The following is an 18,056-nucleotide window of genomic DNA, read 5'->3' as shown; positions in this document are numbered from 1 at the left end:
AGCTCACAGTGTGCCACCTGGACGTTTGTGAAGGCCACCCAAAAACCTGTTCCCCGTCTTAAAGGGGTCATTTTCTCCAGTGAGACAAAATAGTCCAAACACTTCCCTGCCTGCTCCTCCTCGGCTTCCCAGCGTCTGCAGGCCACAGCTTCAGCCCGGCTGCCTTGACGCTGACCACCTGTCTTCCCGTGCCCTCCGCAGGCAGAGATGAGCTCATGGCTGCGGGTGGTAAATGCAGCCATTGCGACTGCGTCCTCTGCCTCTGGAGAGCCTGAAGAGCCAGCGGTGCCCAGTGCCGCCCGGGGCATGACTCGGGCCATGACCATGCCCCCGGTATCACCGGTCGGGGCTGAGGGGCCTGTCGTGCTTCGAAGCAAGGACGGCAGAGAACGAGAGAGAGAAAAACGCTTCAGCTTCTTCAAGAAGAGCAAGTAGTTGGGGGCGAGACTCCCAGGCCAGCTTCTTCCCTGTATTCAGGAAACTGCCAGGGACTGTCAACAGGGACCACCCTCTTGTCAGGACAACTGCCTGCTGCTAGGGTCTGTTGCCAAGGTCAACCCATCACCAGGAACTGTTGGGGGGTGGGGGGGACAAGTCAGTGTTCCCAAGGGCAATGCTCCTCTTCTGCTATTTAATTCCAGACTGGTGGTGGGACCCAGGCAACCCCCAATTCCACTCCCGCCTCCTGACTTCTTCCCTGTCCCCCAGCCCTATGCCTCTACCCTGACTCCGGTGCGGACAGCCCTGCACCCTCAACATAGGCCATGTGGGGAATGGCTGCCCCTGCCTCAGGTCATTCTCCCACCACGGCTAGGGCATGCCCCTCGGTTCCTTGCCCCTGGGGACCAGCCAGGAACCTCTCAGAGCTGAAGCAGGACCTGGGGGCAAGATTGCCAGATGGCCGAGTCAGAGGTGCCGAAATTCCCCCTTCCCATCCTAACTCGTCCTCTGACTCGAGTGGCTGCCCATCTGCAGCAACGCTCAATGGCTTCCAGGTGTGAGTTGTCCGAGGGCAACCACAGCCTTGAGTCTGGCCAAGGAGGTGATTAAACAGCTCAGCTTGTCTTACTGCTTCTGGGTGTCTTTGCTTTCCCGACCACAAGCCCCTCTGCCTATGCCCACGTTCTTGCCTTTGGCTCTGGTCTCCCGTATGTCAGGTTTCCGCAATGCCCCCAGCCTCCAAACCATCAAAGAACCACATTATCTTGAGAGCTTCCCTACTTTGGTCTCATTTCCCCGTGATAATGACCTCCAGTTTGCTGGGTTGATTAATGGCAAGCCTCAGTTTTAGACCAAAGAAGTTCACCATGGGTCAGTATGTTAACAAGCACTGTTAATGTTAAAGGCAGTGAACAACTAATTCCCCGGTGCACAACTTTCTTTACTCACGACTCTCTCAACTATTTTCAAAAATGAAAGACTGAATTGCCACAAGCAAGTCTCAGCCACTGCTCAGCCCAGCAGTGGAGAGTGGAGCACAGAGGGGGTGGTTATGGACCCCGTCTTCCCTCCCGAATGGAGAGGATCAAGGGAGTTCAGACAGGGATCAGATTAAGTGGCAAATTCCACTGACGGGTAGGATGACATCACCCTGGGAAGCCACGAGGTACATGCAAAGTGTGTAAATACACACACATACAACAGAATATATTCTAGATCTGGTGAAGTATTAAAAAAAAAAAAAACACCCGGTAGCTTTCTCCTTTGTCTTTGGCTGGCAATTGGAAGTTTCAGGCAATAGTATTGCCTTGGTGACCTCCTACGGGAAAAGCTTTGTTCTTTCATTTTTTCCCCATAAATACACAACCATTTCTTTTGGGGGCTCAGAGAAGATCTTTCCAGAGAAGCAGCCCTATCTGTAATTTTTAAAAATTTTAACTTCCAGTATAGTTAATATACAGTGTTATGTTAGTTTCAGGTATACACTCTAGTGATTCAACAATTCCCTACATCACCCAGTGCTCATCACGACAAATGCATTCCTTAATCCTCATCACCTGTTTCACCCATGCCCCCTCCCCCACCCCCTCCCGTAAGCAGCTCTATATTTAGCATAATTGGCCAAGGGCCCTGGCTCTGTAGACCCCTGACCATCGTCAGCCACGACAGAGAGTCAGGTGTGTGCAGGCCCAGGACTGGCACAACACAGCCCCAGAATGGTCTCCAGACATGAGATCTGGTAGACCAGATAGCTCACCGAATAATTCTCCCTTTCTCGTAAGAAAAGCAGATTCAGATCTATCCTACAGTAAACATGTTGGATAAATGTAACTGAACAATCTGTCGTGGGACTATACATCAGTACAACCTTCTCTTGTTCTTCGGGTACAACTGTAAAATCTCCACTGTATGAAGGAAGAAAAAGTCATACACTGTCGAGCCCTCAGACTCGACACTCCAACATGGCAAGCCTGGGAGTTAAGAGGGAGAGCAAGAATGGGAAATTTTAGAAGGAAATGTATATAGGAGTGAGAAATTAATGAAGAAATGATCGTTTTAACATGTGAAATGTGAATGTCAGTAGGGCAGCTAAGTACAGCAGTCTTGCAGGATGCAGTCAGTCACTGTGAAAGGAGAAGTAATGGAGATGTGGTTTGAGCATCATCTAGGGGGCAGCTGAAGCTGCCTGAGGACATGAATCCTTAAGAACAGGACATAGAAGAGGATCAGCATAAGGTCAGGGAGTAAGTCTTAAGAGATCCCTTTGGATATGAGTGCAAGAAAAGAAAAGCTCCAGAAAGAGAATGAAATGGAGAGTGGGGGATACAAGACAGGTTAAAGCACAAAAATGCAGTAAGTGCAGGCACCACAAGTCACGGGGAAATATGGGCAGATAAAAATGGATTGAGAAAAATGTATTTGTCATCTTACTGAACATCACCTCTAAGGATGAACTCTAGATCTGGGCTGTCCAAGACAGTAGCCATGAGCCACATGTAGCTACCCAGCACTTGAAATGTGGCTAGTCCAAATTGAGATGTGCTGTAAGTACAATGCTCACCAGTTTCAAAAACGGAAGAGGAAAAAAAATATTTCATTAATACTTTTTATATTGATTATATGTTGAACTATTTTAGCTTTATTGGGTTTCAAAAGTATTAAACTGAACTTCAACGGTTTCATTTTACTTTTTAAATGTCTTTCCTAGAAAATAACATGTTTTTAAGTTTTTGTTTTTAAGTAATCTCTCCACCCAACGTGGGGCTCACACAACCCTGAGATCAAGGGCCTCATGCTGCACTGACTGGCCAGCCAGGCACCCCTGGATGGCACTGTTTTAAATTGACTACAGACCTAATGTAAAAAAGACAAACATTACTGTTAATAGAGAAAAATGTAGGGGAATATATTTGTGACTCCAGGGGGAAGAAAAGGACATCTTATACAAAAGTTCAAAAGCACAAACTTTAAGACAAAAATGAGATTCCATAAAAAATTAGGAATTTCTGTTCAATGAAGGACATCATGGACAACGTTGATAATTTAGTGGAACGACAGAAAATATTTGAAACCAATAAGAGATTTATATCTAGAATACACAAGAAAATCCTGCAAATCGATAACAAAGAGGAGATTACTACCACTAAGAAAGATGAGCAAAAGATATGAACAGGAAATTTACAGAAGAACAAACCCCAAAAAACTTTACACCTATTATACTGGTAAAAATTTGAAAACTGGATAATGTCCAACATTGGCAGAGTTGATATACAGGGCCCCTCACGTGCTGCAGGTGGGAGGTTAGACTGGTATAATTTTTCCAGAGAACAACTTGGTACTACTTAGATAAGTTAGTTCCAAGAATGCCCTATGACCCAGCAAACTAGCAATTCCACCCCGGGTTTATATCCCTCCAAATTCTCACAGGGATCCATTAGGGCACACATAATTAACATAATGGTATTAACTGTAACCTTGTTTATAATGGTGGGGGGTTGGAGGCAACCTAAATGTCCTACATGTAGAGATGGATAGGTAAAATATGTGATTGCACACTAGGGAATATTACACAGTGGTTAGATATCACACAGCAACACCCGGGGGGAGGGGGGGAGGAGCGGTTAGCAGAAAAATTAAAACAATGAGCCATGCAACACAAGTTGCATAAAACATTTACACAATTTACCCACAATTACATGCATTGCACAATTACACAATGCGCAATGGGTGGACCTTGTTTATATCCACATTAGAAGAAACCAACTGCAAAAAGACGTATTTGCAACAATCTAGGAGAAATTTTAATATAAAGATTAGATAATATTAGCATAGTGCTGATGTTTTAATTAGAGGTAGATAGTGAAGGCCTTATAGGTGAAATGACATTACATCTCAGGTTGCTTTTTAAACACTCCAGCCCCCCCCCCACACACACACACGTGCACACACAAGTATAGAGGATAGATAAAATAAGCAGAACGTTGGTAATTGTCAAAGCTGGGTAAAGGGTCCATAGGAGTTTGTCATAATATCCTGTCTCTATGCCTTTTTGAAAATTTCCACAACAAAACATTTCTTAACATGGAAAAAGCATATGCGCACTAAAAAGACATGTCTCGCAAAAACACAAAATAATACACATTAAACTCCTTAGAATCGTTGCCTGTGAGGGAAGGGGAACTGAGATAAAACAGAATAAATAAGAGTAGGGAAATAGATGGGGGGGGGGGGGGGGGGGGAAGGGAGATGGAACAATATAAAAACGCAGGGAAGAAAAGGATGGTGAATGAAATGAAATCTTTAGAAGGGTGAAATGTGTTAAAAAGACATTAGTTTTGGTGACCTCAGAAAATTTGGGGAAATTGGAAAGGTGGACAGAACCCAAAACACAGCACTCAAAGGTGGGCAATAGCAGGTTCAGACTCTATATTTGAAAATAAATCTGGCCTGGAACACAGAGAAAGAAGCCAAGATAGAAAACATTAATAGTGAAGATGAGTGAAAGCGATTTCACAAATGGATGAGGAGGTCCCTATACACGTTTTAAAAGTCTGAGTGTTGGGGCGCCTGGGTGGCGCAGTCGGTTAAGCGTCCGACTTCAGCCAGGTCACGATCTCGCGGTCCGTGAGTTTGAGCCCCGCGTCAGGCTCTGGGCTGATGGCTCGGAGCCTGGAGCCTGTTTCCGATTCTGTGTCTCCCTCTCTCTCTGCCCCTCCCCCATTCATGCTCTGTCTCTCTCTGTCCCAAAAATAAATATAAAAAAACGTTGAAAAAAAAAAAAAAAAGTCTGAGCGTTGGGGCACCTATGGGGCTCAGTTGGTTGAATTTCTGATTCTTGGTTTTGTCTCAGGTCATGATCTCAGGTTTGTGGGTTCAGGCTCTGCACTGACAGTGCAGAGCCTGCTTGGGATTCTCTCCCCCCTCTGCCCCTCCCTCGAGCATGTGTTTTCTCTCTAAATAAACAAGCATTAAAAAAAAAAAAAAAAAAAAGAGTGTAGAGAGAAACTGGAAATTACCAAGAGGAGGAGGGAAGGAGAGAAGTAGCAGTAGGAGAAATCATGAGTTGTATTAAATTTGTAAGGACAGTGCCTCTTCTGACATGGTGTGGGAAACAAAAAAAGAATTCCGTGAAAGAAACTTATCAAAGTAGCTGGGGAGGAGGAGAGCACCCTGGGGAATTTGTACCTGATGGTATCAGAGAAGCTTCTTTGGAGCCACCACAATGAACAATGGTGATTGACAACCTCACTGGCATGCTCCACTCAGAGATAAACTGGGTCCATCAATCTCTATAAACGTCTATTCTTTGTTCAAGGATGACAGTGAGTAATCCACTTAAATAGCTTCTCTTTTGCCACCAGGAGGTGCCCTTGGACTACAGCTGAATTTTGAATGCTAGAAAGTGCTGAGGAATCACAGTTGCCTAGACCTCCAGCAGCTTGGCGTGGACTTGGGAGACCCTTTCTCACCCCTTCCCTCCGTCCAAACAAGGAACTTCTCTGGGCCTCTGCACCAAGTATTCTTTTGGTGTGCTCACCACGGACCAGGGACCGTGAAGGACACACATCAGAGTTAATACCCTACCTAGAGAAAGAAAACCAGCCGACATATGTATATGAGCAAACAAAACGTTACTGATAAATGTAGCCTGGATAGCAATGCCTCATAGAGCTATCCCAGCTCTGCCATCTTTCGTTCTCTTTCCTCACCAGTGGATAACATGTTTGCAGTGAAAAAAACTAAGTTATATTGTTATATCTAAAGCTCTACAAAAATTGACTACGTCTGCTTGAAACGCTTAAAATGCTTCCTTGTTTCTAAAATGTTATCCCAAGCTACCAAAGAGGTTGGCCAGCCCGGTAAGAAACCCCAGGTTAGAGGACCCAGCGAGATAACCCTTTGTCATCAGCTACCCGCCCCCACCCCCCAATAGCACGACCCATTGTGATGATTAGCGACATCCGAGGCTTCCGATTACACCAAGGCAATGGTTGCGTCCGGAGCCCTTCTGACGCTTGAGCTCCGACCCTCCCCCAACCCCGCTTCCAAGGTACTGATTGGCTAGCCGGGGCTGGGGGCGGACTGACTTCCGCTCCGCAGCGACGTCACCAGTTGGCCCCGCCCTCGTGTCAGGGCGGCTGGGAGCCTAGCCCGAGGCAGTCATTTGTATGCGGCTGCGGGATTGGCCGCCCGGCTCCCGCGAGGGGGAGGGGAAGGAGGCAGAGCGCACTCGCGCGTGCGTGAGCTGGCGCGCGAGAAAGGGCCCGGTCGCGCCGAGGCTCGAGCGGCCGTCGCCATTTTGTAGGGTTCTCTCTGACGCTGGAGCCGCCGCCACCGCCGCCGCCACCCGGAGGTGCGAGTGGGTCTTGTGGGTTTGTGGGGAGCCCGGGGGTGGGCCGGGCTGGGCCTCTGGCGAACGGGGCTTGAACAAGGTTTGGGTTTCTCTGGCTGCGGGAGGTCCGGGGAAGACAACGGGAGGAGGCGGGGCCGGGTCTCCGGAGGGGGCGGGGCAGGGGTCGGGTTGAGTCTAGTCTTTGTTGGGGCGAAAGAACTGGAGGTTGGGTCGCTGGGGGAGTACGAGATTGGGGCCAAGGAAGCCTCTTTATTCTTAGAGTGTCTTTGAAGGTATTACCGCCCGGAGGAGACGTGCACAGATTTCCCTCCAAAACCTCGTTACCGGGGTCACTCAAGATAACATGCCTCTTGTCCCTTTCTTGAGCTCTTTCCTGCCCTCCCCAAACAGTATTTTAAGACAGAAAGCAGCCAACCCTGTTATTTAAATGCTCCTCGTTTCACGGAGATGATAGGCTATGCCACGCATGCTGACCCCCGACCTCCTGTTTGTGTGTCACATCTCACACTACCCCTTAAGTACAAACCTTTCCCCTCTACTGAAAAAATAATGAACGTTTATGTGAACGTTTATATGAATCTTGAAGGTGCCAAGAACTTCTTTGGAGGGCTAAACCAAATGCAATGCACTGGAATTCCCCACTCCACCCCCAACTTTTGGAAATCTTGTTCCTTCCCTCCCAGGCTCTTGTCAGGATGGTGAAGCTGTTCATCGGAAATCTGCCCCGGGAGGCCACAGAGCAGGAGATCCGCTCACTCTTCGAGCAGTATGGGAAGGTGCTGGAATGTGACATCATTAAGAACTACGGCTTTGTGCACATAGAGGACAAGACGGCGGCCGAGGATGCCATACGCAACCTGCACCACTACAAGCTGCATGGGGTGAACATCAATGTGGAAGCCAGCAAGAATAAGAGCAAAGCCTCCACCAAGTTGCATGTGGGCAACATCAGTCCCACCTGTACCAACCAAGAGCTTCGCGCCAAGTTTGAGGAGTATGGTCCAGTCATCGAATGTGACATCGTGAAAGATTATGCCTTCGTGCACATGGAGCGGGCAGAGGATGCAGTGGAGGCCATCAGGGGCCTTGACAACACAGAGTTTCAAGGTGAACTGCTCTGGGATCTGGGTGGCAGAACTGAGTAGTGGGGTCTAGGTCAAGACAGAGATAAGAATGCAGGACCACGTGGCTGGCAGGGTGGTGTCTTCAGTTCTATTTTGGCCGATATAATAGATTGCATGTTTACCACTCTTAGGTACGGTTTACTCTTGGGAGAAGCAAACACTTCCCCTTTTCAGATGTATTAGCCAAGATGTTCCTCCGCAGCTGTATAGAATCACAGACTGTGGGTTACTTTATCCCACAGTCTTCATTTATCTGAGTTCTGCTGGAAGTTTACTCTGCCTGGGCAAATGAGCACCTCATGTGAGAAGGGAGGATAAAAGTCTGTGGATTACCTGCTTCTTTTGTTATATTCAGGAAGCCTTATCTTCCTGATAGGAGTTTAAATGCCTAGGATTTTGTACTCTTTACTGCCTTGGGTGATAGGTTGTTGTAGGAAAGAGGAACAGAGACATCTAGAGAGATCCCTGTTAAAAATCTAGATGGTAAACCTGGATTTGGGGGAGTATCTTTTGAGTGCTCAAATATATTCGGTCTGTGAACTATACAAGCAGGGCCAAAAACCATGCCATTGGACTATTCTCTTTGGCCTACTATTATTTAATGGAAAAATAGAGGAAATTTTAAAAAATACTAGGTTGAATGAGGTGATGGTCTTGCTTCTGAGAGGTTCCAGTAAGGGTGTTGTAGAGTGTATTGTGTAATTTTTTTTTTAAGTCTATTTATTCATTTTGAGAGTGAGCAAGTGTGGGTGGGGGAGGGGCAGAGAGAGGATCCCAAGCAGGCTCTGCAGGGTCAGCCAGATGTGGGGCTTGAACCCCCGAACCATGAGATCATGACCTGAACCGAAATCAAGAGTTGGGCACTTAACCAACCGAGCCACTCAGGCGCCCCTAATTTTACCAGTTGTAAAGGTACATCTGTTCTTCTTAATACCTTGAGGTTGTCTGAAGACTCTGCAGCTGTGCTAATGTAGCCACTAGGCACATGTGGCTATTAAATAAATTTAAAAATTCATTTTCTCAGTTGTACCGCACACATTTGAAGCACTCAGAAGTCACATGAGGCAGGCTAGTGGTGACTGAACTAGTGTAAATACAGAACATTTCTGTCATCATAGAAAGTTTTGTTGGAGAGTGCCGTTCCACAAGAAGTTTTCTGTTGACAGTATCATCTTGGGCCACACATTTACAGCCACTTTCCAGGTTCATAAATTAACACCACTTTTTCTGAGTGCCGCTAAAATTTGTTGAGAACTATTTAAGTGTCCTCTGCTAAACCTAGAAAACAGTGAGAAAAGAAATGGGAGACAAGGAAAAGTTGACCGGAAAAGGGTAAGAAAGTTTGCGGATAGTGTAGATTGCGAATAGTGTGCATCACATTGCTCTGGCCTCAGCCACTGGTGCCCTGGCCTTTAGGTCACCTCTGTGGTACAGGGTGAAAGTCACAGATAACTTGCTACCGTTAACTAGTTGTGTGACTTTGGCCAAGTGTTTTAACCTCTCTGTGCTTCGTTTTCCCCACTTACAAAATAGAATTAATGATCCCTGCAGTACCTCCCTCACAGGATGGTAGTGAGGCTAGGATGAGGTAATAGATGTGAAAATGTTTTCACAGTAAAGCACTATAGGATGAAAGGGGAGTGTCGTCTGCTACAATGAGTGTGTTTCCATTATGGTTAGAAACTGATTTATGATTTGATAGTTACGCTTTACTCATTTACCTATTTTATTTGTTTTTTTTTATTATTTTGGAAAGCTGTTGCCCTTTAGACAGCTTTAAAAATATTCTTAATTATTTTCACTTGAGACAAGAACATGACTGGACAGTGTTTGGAAAAAATGGGGGGGGGGTTCTCTCTTGACAGGTAGCAACATGTAAAGAATGCAGTTAAAGCCGGGTACAAACTCTGCAAAGATATCCTAGTAGTGTAATACTCCACGTCCTTACCTTTTTAATAACACGATTGAGTAAAAAGATGAGGGCAAAAGTATGCGTACAGAAGTCAATTAATTGGGGGGCGCTGGCTTGGGAAGAGCGTGTGTTTTAATAAACCAGGTTTAATTACTCTAGGAAGTGGGTGTTTGAGTAATGGTGATCCATGAATTGTTTAAAACGTCATTATTGGAAAAGAAAAATCCTTTATTTGGTTTTCATGTTCTTAGCCTGGCTTCTCTGGAGAAAGGACTCCACTCCGAGTTATATATATAGACATTTTTATAACCAGCTCTTTTTTTTTTTTTTTTTCCAGATGACAAGAGAAAGTTTAGCATTGGATAATATGTTAAGGGTTTTAAAGAAAATATAATCTACATACCAATTTGTCACATTTTTTGATAAAGCCTTTTTTTAGTCAACTGCTAATGAAGGTGGCCTCTTAAAAGAGGGCCATTTTGAACATCTTTTGAACCTTTATATGTTAATAGCTGCCAATTTAGGCTTCTGCGTTCAGGACTTAAGAAAGGAAACAGCGGAACCTCAGCTACCTGGGTCTTTCAGGACCTGTTTCCTCTCCACGTGTAGCAGTGAACGGGAATTGGGAATGATGAAGCAGCTGAATTGGGAATGATGCATGAGTTCGGGTGTCTTGTTCCCCTCCTCCCCCAACATGTAAACAAGCACTAAGCTGGAGTGCCCTTGTGGGTCAGCTACACACCCAGCCTTCTCTGGGTCCAGGCACGGGATAGGAGCTCAGTGTTTAGGACCCCAAGTGGCCCATCTCTCAGGATTTTAATAATCTTTTCTGTTCCAGTTTTCAGAAGAAAACACCTCTATTAGGTCGGTTTTCTGGGAAACGTTGGCAGCATATTTCAGTGACTTTTGGAGGTCTCAGAAAATCTTTTAAGTTTTTGGCTTCTCCAAGTGTAGTAAAGTGGTAGAATTTAATCTTTCGACATTCTTTGCCTTGGTTCCTTAAAGTAATAGAGAAGCACAGTATTTTTCAACTATAAGGACTTTAGGGGACTTAAAACCCTAGTTTTACGACCTTTGGAACATTGTGGAAAAAACAACTATCACTTCTATTCAGATCTTTCAATGCTGGTTAAAAAAATATTTTACCTGAATCCTTTTCACAGCTACTACAGAGGTAGATTTTGCCATAGATGTTTATAAATTTATGAGTTCTACTCAATAAAACAGGAATGAAGACTGGGTGTAGTAATAGAAACATCAAGCAAAAATTACTGAGTTTTGTTTCTCAAGAAAAAAATTCTTTTAATGTGCTTTTAGGTCTCTCAATTGGCTACTTTTTAGATTGGCATGGTTACTCCAACTTCAGAATTGGAGCAGTTTGTGTCTGTCACACAGGTTCATGTCACCATGCATGTTTGGAAACCAAGTACCTTGTGTCTTCCAGTCTAAGTCATAGGGAACTGTACGTTTGGGATATAAATTGGAGCAAAAAAGAATCCGTATTTCTGTTCTAAACATAGTTAGCCCAGGGTCCTTACTAACGTCTCAGAATTAGAATGGGAGTATTTAAATCTCTGAAAGCAATGGGTGGCTAAATGCTGCTTTCGGAGAATGACTGCCATTTGGCATCTGTTGACTCTCAGTGGTGATGGTGGATGCTGCATCTCTGCCGGCAGCTAGAAGAAGAACCTGAGCACTTTTGTTTGTGCTAAAGAAAAGGTTTTAACTTGGAGGCGGCAAGTACTAGAAACTGGGGTGGTATGAATCTTAGACACTGGGCGGAACTGAGTTTGACTAAAGTGATGTTACTGCACTAACCCGCTCCCCTCTCAGGGTCAGTGCATGGCACTGTTCTGGCTGCCGTCCTGAATCGGGCTGTTTCCAACAGGATGGTGGAGCACGAGGCCTCCTATCCGCATAGCTGCATCCAGAACAAGGTCTGTTAAAGAGAGAGCAACTTGCTGATTGTGGAGGGGGGATTTGTTCCGAGCAGCCTTTAAGAGTGATGCGAAGCCCCTGTTCTCTGCCTCCAGTGGCTGCCTTTTGGCCACGATTTGAGAAGTAACTGACTTTATCTCCAAAGTCTTAGGCAGTTTGGCACTAAATACTGCCAAGAATAATCCTTTCCTCAAACTGCTTTTAAAGACCTTGGATGCTTTCATCAGTAAGGGTCCCTGGGCATGGTGGTACATAAGCCCTGGGCAAAGATTGTTTCTTCTCTTAGCTGTTCCTGGTGCTGGTCATTTCCTGGAGGAATGGATGTTGCTTGTTTATATGGGTGCCCAGAGAGACCTTTAGGTAAATGCTGCATTTTTCTAAGAAGTAGATAATCCCCTGTGAAGATCGTAAGCTACGCTGCAGGATGAAATGCTGGTCATTCCATTACATGGGAACACATTGTCCCGAAGAAACCAGAACTGTTTCAGTATCTTTCTAATTTTTGCTGTTGAGAGACCTTGGTCAAGTTTTCTTTTTCACGGTAGGCATGGATTCACCCTTGCTGAAAAATGTGGGGTGGGGTTGAAATCTGGAGGGCCTTATAACTCCTAGAGGTACTGGAGGTGAAGCAGATGATGAGCCAGGTATGATTTGTGTACCCAACATAGCCTTCTGGTGACATCTGCAGAAATGGCTGGACGAAACAAGATGGACGGAAGATCGCTGTGGTTTTTAAGCTACAGTTAAATGCTCAGGCCTTGTATTGCCCTGAGTAAATCAGTGAGAGGTTGGTAAGATGCTTTTCAGATGTGGCATAACTGAGGTGTCGTTGGCTATCTGATTTGGAAGAAATGGCAGGTCTTGAATCGTTACAGTTATAATCAATCTTAGCAGTGAAAAGTGCTGAACTGAAAAGTTTCTCAGTTTCTGTCTTGGGGGGAGAGGGGGAAGGAAGGGAACGTTGTGGACACAGAAGTAGGAGGGAATCTGGTCAGCCTGGTGTAAGTAGAAAGTATTGACTGATCGCAGAGAACTCAAAGTTCCTAGCTGTCCTCTATATTGAAAAGTAACTTCATCTTTTGGAGGGAATTGCTGAAATAGGGTTGCAGGAATGTGCGTATGTATGTGTGTCTCAGACCAACTAGTTTACTTTCGTTTTGGGGAGGATTAAAGAATGTCATTGAGTTATAATAAGTCTTCTTGCATCTATTTTCTCAAGGCAAAAGAATGCACGTGCAGTTGTCCACCAGCCGGCTTCGGACTGCCCCTGGGATGGGAGACCAGAGTGGCTGCTATCGGTGTGGGAAAGAGGGGCACTGGTCAAAAGAGTGTCCAGTAGATCGTACAGGCCGTGTGGCGGACTTTACCGAGCAGTATAATGAACAGTATGGAGCAGTGCGCACGCCTTACACCATGGGCTACGGGGAATCCATGTATTACAACGACGCATATGGAGCACTCGACTACTATAAGCGTTATCGGGTCCGCTCTTACGAGGCAGTGGCAGCGGCGGCAGCAGCTTCTGCGTACAACTACGCGGAGCAGACCATGTCCCATCTGCCTCAAGTCCAGAGCACAGCTGTGACCGGTCACCTCAACTCCACTTCTGTTGATCCCTACGACAGACACCTGTTGCCGAACTCAGGTGCTGCCGCCACTTCGGCTGCTATGGCTGCTGCTGCCGCCAACAGTTCCTCCTATTATGGAAGGGACCGGAGCCCCCTGCGTCGTGCTGCAGCTGTGCTCCCCACAGTTGGAGAGGGCTACGGTTATGGGCCAGAGAGTGAGCTGTCTCAGGCTTCAGCAGCTGCACGGAATTCTCTGTATGACATGGCCCGGTATGAGCGAGAGCAGTATGTGGACCGAGCGCGGTACTCAGCCTTTTAAAAACTGGAGGTGAGAGTGGGGTGGGTGTGGTTAAGAGACTCTATTTTGTTTCCTTGAAAGAGACCTGTGCTGCATGGAGGAGGCTAAAGCCACCTGTTTGTTTGCTGTCAGGACGGTCTCCAAGTGGTATAAATTACATAGTAGTAGTTTTCAATATTTCTCTAGCTTAGGCCAGAGGTTCATTTGGGTTTTTTAGTGTACGACTCCAACCAACTTTTTCCTTCTGAGAGAACAACAAACTCAGTTAGTGCGAATATTATTTAATCAAGCGTAAGCAATCTGGGTTACAGAATGTAGTTAAGAGAACATTTGTTGAGTCCCCTCTTTGTACATTATATTATTGAGTCTACACAATAAGCCTTTAAGATGTTTTCTCTTTTACAGAGCAGGGAACAAAGGCTCAGAGAGGTTAAGTACTTTGAGGTCATCTGACAATTGAGAGGTAGAGTTCAAACTCAGGCCTTGCTGACTCCAAAATGACTCTCTTTCCACCATGAAAGTCACTGTGGTCTAAGCTGAAGAGCACGGGTTCAGGAGTTACGAATGAATGTCACGGTGAGAATTTTAACTACAACTTTAGACTTCTCACTTGCCAACAAAACTACTACTTAGGTCATTAGCCTTTATCAGAGGAAGCTCTTCTAATATCCTAGAGCTGTAAGCCAAATAAAGATCTATAAATTTCAGGTGTTTATTAGTTCTAAGACCCTTGAAAGCAAAATGTTTTGATGCCACTGTCCCATGGAGTCCTTTCCTTATTGGTAATCCAGAGCATCTTCTTCTGCGTGGGCACTTTAAGCCCCGTTTCTGCAGAGTCTGTGTTACTATCGTGTAGAACCCCAACACTTCTCATTTCTTCTAGCAGTTTTTGGTTTGTGTTCAAGAGGAACCTATAAGGAACTAGGAGAATAGGTAATTTTCTAACGGGTATAAAATCCCACTGGTGGTGCCCCTACTTCAGACAAGGTATGCCAAAGATGTTGGAATGTCAAGAATAATCAGCAGTAATGTCTAGAGCTTGATAAATCTCTTCATCTGAGTGGAAGTGGCATCACGACAACTTCTGTTCTCATGGTTTTCCTTGTGCTTTGAAATCAAGCATCACTTGAATTGGAAGCCTACCCGAGAGGTCAGATGGAGTTACCGCTGAGTTTCCAGGGTTCCTAACTTATCCTGTTGGTAAATATATGTGTAGAAGAAAATAAAGCAATAGGAATTTGCCCTTTTATGTAGTGAGAAGCAAATGATGGTTTGAACCTGTGATGAATTATACCCTGTGTGACCATGACACGACTGGGATCTCCTGAGACCACTGTGTAGTGGTGTATCTTCATGTGTGTGTAGGTAATCTTATACTTTGTGTAGCTTGCCTTAATTTTTACTTTTAATGCAGCAGGATCTGCCATGAAGCAGGATATTTCTCTAAAGGTGGTATCATCTACCAGATGACTTCTGTTTTTCTCATATGTGTTTCAAAGTTAAATTAGTGTACTATGGTCTTAAAAGGGTATCGTTAAGGTATTTTAAAGTGAATTTTGACTGCAAGCAGTGGTTGTTCAACTAACCTCTTTTTAGTGATGACTTTTAAAGAAACTTACCTTCCAGGTGTGAACCTCAAATGGACTGAATAACCCTGAGTTGGTTGCAGTCCCAGGAGCCTGATGTTAATGAGGCTGCCAGGATGAAATACTCCAGAACTGTTGGGGATCTGAATTTGGGTCTCACCCTAGCAGAACTGATTCAAGAACGTCACAACTTTTGAAGTCGGTTGGTACAGATCAAGACCAAGATTTGGCCCTTTGTCTGTAATAAGTAGAGGAACTTGGTGTGAGTTAACTTCTTTTCTCCCCCAGCCATTGGTGTCTGGAGTTCCCATCATCAATGGGAGAATTAGGGAATTTTAGGATTTCTTCCTTTGATTTGGTAAGGGAGATGTGATCAATTAGGGGAACTCCTGGAATTATGGCTCTAAATGTGTGACAGTATGACATGTAGGTATGTTGGAGGGTGAATGAACCATTCCTTGATATGCTTTGTGATTGCTGTTTATGAAGCTTGTTTACTTATGAAAGAGTAAAACGAAACAAATTTAGAGTAGTACAGTTGGCCATATTTGAGATCTTGGCATCTTCTGCTTTTTTCTGGACCTAAAAATTAAATTACGGTTTTGGATAATATCCACGTATGCCCTTTGTTGCAGTGACAGTAGCCTTGTATCACAGAGGTTGTCTTGCCTAAAAGATGGTAAGAGAGTGGAAAAGATGTATTTTATCACCAACACAGCAGTCTGCCAGATAGATTGCTTCTAATTCTATATATATAACTAGAAGTAGAGTCCTTGGTAATTACATGGGATGTAAGTTTGATCCAGTCTGACTTGGTTTTGTTTTGTTCTTTGTTCTTTTCCCCCTGGAATACAGGACGGGACCAGGGCCCTTGTGCTCGGAGCCAAGCTGCTCTCCAGGCATTGTGTAAGCCTCTTGTGTTGTGCTCTCTTTCAGGTAGGATAATTGCGGACTGAACCCTCGGGCTGCGGTCATATATGAGAACTTGCTCCGCGCGGTCCCCTTTGCCGGGATGTTTCCATTGCTTCATGTTTCAGTAAACAAAGGAGTTTGTGACCAACTATGTTTTCTTTCTTAATTTAATTCTTCTAAGTTGACTTTTCTTTCCTCCTGATACTAGTCTCTGTAGCCTTTCACTCTATTCCTTATATTCTCAGCCTCTGAGCAGCCCTAGGTAAGGATTATGCTGGCATCCCCTTTTTCCTGTACAGTGGAACCCCTCTTATCTTGCTTTCCTTAGGAGTTGAACCCTTCTCCCTGTCTACCTGCAACATCTCCTTTCCCTTTAAAATGACCATGTAGTGGCAAGCGACCTTTTACTCTTCTCTGTTAGCTCTGGACTCTAACATTGAAGCTAATCTTCTGAAACTGCTAGGACCATTGGGGTTTTGGGGGAGGGGGGTTGTTTTGTTTGTTTTGTTTTTTTATGTCTGACCTGTGATCGTGGTACAGCATTAGCTGAAATTTAGCCTTGTTTTATTCCACTCCTCCCACTTTTTTTTTTTAATATTTTGACAAATAAACGTTTCTAACACTTAAGTACCTTTTTGTGTTATTTACTGTTGCGTTATATACTGTTATTTACTACCAGTTATTTACTACTGTTATTTACTGCCAGTATCTTCTAACTCTTGTATCTTCTGGTTCTTTCTTAGTTGTGCTCAAACTACAAAATTCAAATGAGTAATTGCCTGAAATTTAGATGTAGAAGGAGGGGTTTGGTGCGGTCTAGGTAATATGGCTTCAGTCAGTAATGGGTGAAGAAAAGTTAGCCAGCATCTTGAGACATTGACGAGTATGCTACTGCATATGGTCGGGTTCCTTCTGTCTAAATAATGAGTTGCTCTTTTCACTTTACAGGTTAGCAAACTCAGATTAGAATGCCTTACCAGGAAAAAATAAGCCAGAATATCTCCAACGACATCAGGTTGACTCTATTTGACTTCATCTGTTCAATTAAATTCACTTAAAACTACTCGAGTCTCACTTCCTATGGTATTAATATTCTGCTAGGATTAGACTTTGCCTAAAGTGAATAATAGTTATGAGACCAAAAAGGGAGAACATGTCATATTTTGAGCAGAAAAGCAAGTAGGGTATTAATGATCAGAAGGGACAACATCCTGCAATTAAACATGTCTATAATTTTTTAAAAGATTTATGGATGTTGCTTAGGTCCCTAGAAAAGCAAGGTTAGTGATGGATTCAATGCTACTTAAGCTTTATTTATTGCAACCTAGATGGAAATGCTGGTGTGTAAATTCTGACTACCTGTGAATTTTAGAGCAAAATTTCCCGATTTTTTAGGGGTAGGATACAACAGTCTGGAGATACTAACCTGTCCGTGCACCACTGCAACCAAGTGGTAAAAGTACACGAGGCCCGTGTTAGCTTCAACATTCCCTAAGGAGGCAGGGCTATCCGTTTTACATTTTTAAAAAAGGCAGAGATACTGGGATTCCTTGTCATTCATGTACAAGGTACCAGGCCGAACAAAGATAAGTATGTACAGGTTTTGTTGAGCTCATCAAAATGTCAGGTCCTCCCTGTGTGCTTTGGGTGTGTGGGAACTTTTAATGTAACAGTTTAACATACCTTGATTTCTATCTCCCTGACAGATCAAACAAAAAACCCAAAACCCAGCATTGGCAAAAGTTCTACACCAACTCTGTCCAATAAAATCTTGGCAGTGTTGGAAGTGTTCTACATCTGTGCTATTCTCAATTTATAGCCATTAGCTACATGTGGCTGTTAAGTACTTGAATGTGACTAGTGAAGCTGAGAAACCAGTTTTTTTATTTTATAATTAGCCACGGTGGCTAGTGGCTGCTACTGGA

The 18,056-nt window shown here is 44.5% G+C and overlaps 2 protein-coding genes across 12 annotated transcripts in view; both read left to right on the top strand.

Moving 5' to 3' along the window:
* SPTBN2 (spectrin beta, non-erythrocytic 2) overlaps positions 1-1,065 on the top strand; it is a 39,428-nt gene extending 38,363 nt beyond the window's left edge. For all 3 annotated transcript variants that reach the window (XM_042904886.1, XM_042904887.1, XM_042904885.1), the window contains exon 37: positions 202-1,065. In XM_042904886.1, the coding sequence (XP_042760820.1) occupies positions 202-435 (234 nt within the window). In that variant the 3' untranslated portion in view covers positions 436-1,065. The remainder of the gene's footprint in view (positions 1-201) is intronic.
* Positions 1,066-6,594: 5,529 nt separating this feature from the next.
* Positions 6,595-17,199, top strand: RBM4B (RNA binding motif protein 4B). Of its 9 annotated transcripts, none has more exons than XR_006193639.1 (5): positions 6,600-6,793; positions 7,477-7,900; positions 12,987-13,663; positions 16,075-16,125; positions 17,080-17,199. XR_006193639.1 is itself a non-coding variant. In XM_042905242.1 (4 exons), the coding sequence occupies exons 2-3, from the start codon at positions 7,489-7,491 to the stop codon at positions 13,652-13,654; spliced, it is 1,080 nt and encodes a 359-aa protein (XP_042761176.1). In that variant the 5' UTR covers positions 6,600-6,793; positions 7,477-7,488; the 3' UTR covers positions 13,655-13,663; positions 17,080-17,199. The 9 variants fall into 9 exon arrangements, 4 of the variants coding, with proteins under 4 accessions (XP_042761177.1, XP_042761176.1, XP_042761173.1 ...); XR_006193638.1 differs by having other exon boundaries at positions 16,075-16,155; XR_006193640.1 differs by lacking the exons at positions 16,075-16,125; positions 17,080-17,199 and adding exons at positions 15,260-15,421; positions 16,156-16,758.
* Positions 17,200-18,056: the final 857 nt, after the last annotated feature.

This window comes from Panthera leo, chromosome D1 (assembly GCF_018350215.1).
Source record: "Panthera leo isolate Ple1 chromosome D1, P.leo_Ple1_pat1.1, whole genome shotgun sequence".
In the NCBI taxonomy this organism is placed as follows: Eukaryota; Metazoa; Chordata; class Mammalia; order Carnivora; family Felidae; genus Panthera; species Panthera leo.
The sequence above is the reverse complement of the archived record's forward strand: the minus strand, read 5'-3'. Positions and strand labels throughout refer to the sequence as shown.

What these genes read in the sequence shown, in the direction of transcription:
- RBM4B (XM_042905242.1), top strand. Translation starts at nt 7,489, where the DNA reads ATGGTGAAGCTGTTCATCGGAAATCTGCCCCGGGAGGCCACAGAGCAG. An exon ending in TGACAACACAGAGTTTCAAG is followed by an intron (nt 7,901 to 12,986) that starts GTGAACTGCTCT and finishes TATTTTCTCAAG; the next exon opens with GCAAAAGAATGCACGTGCAG.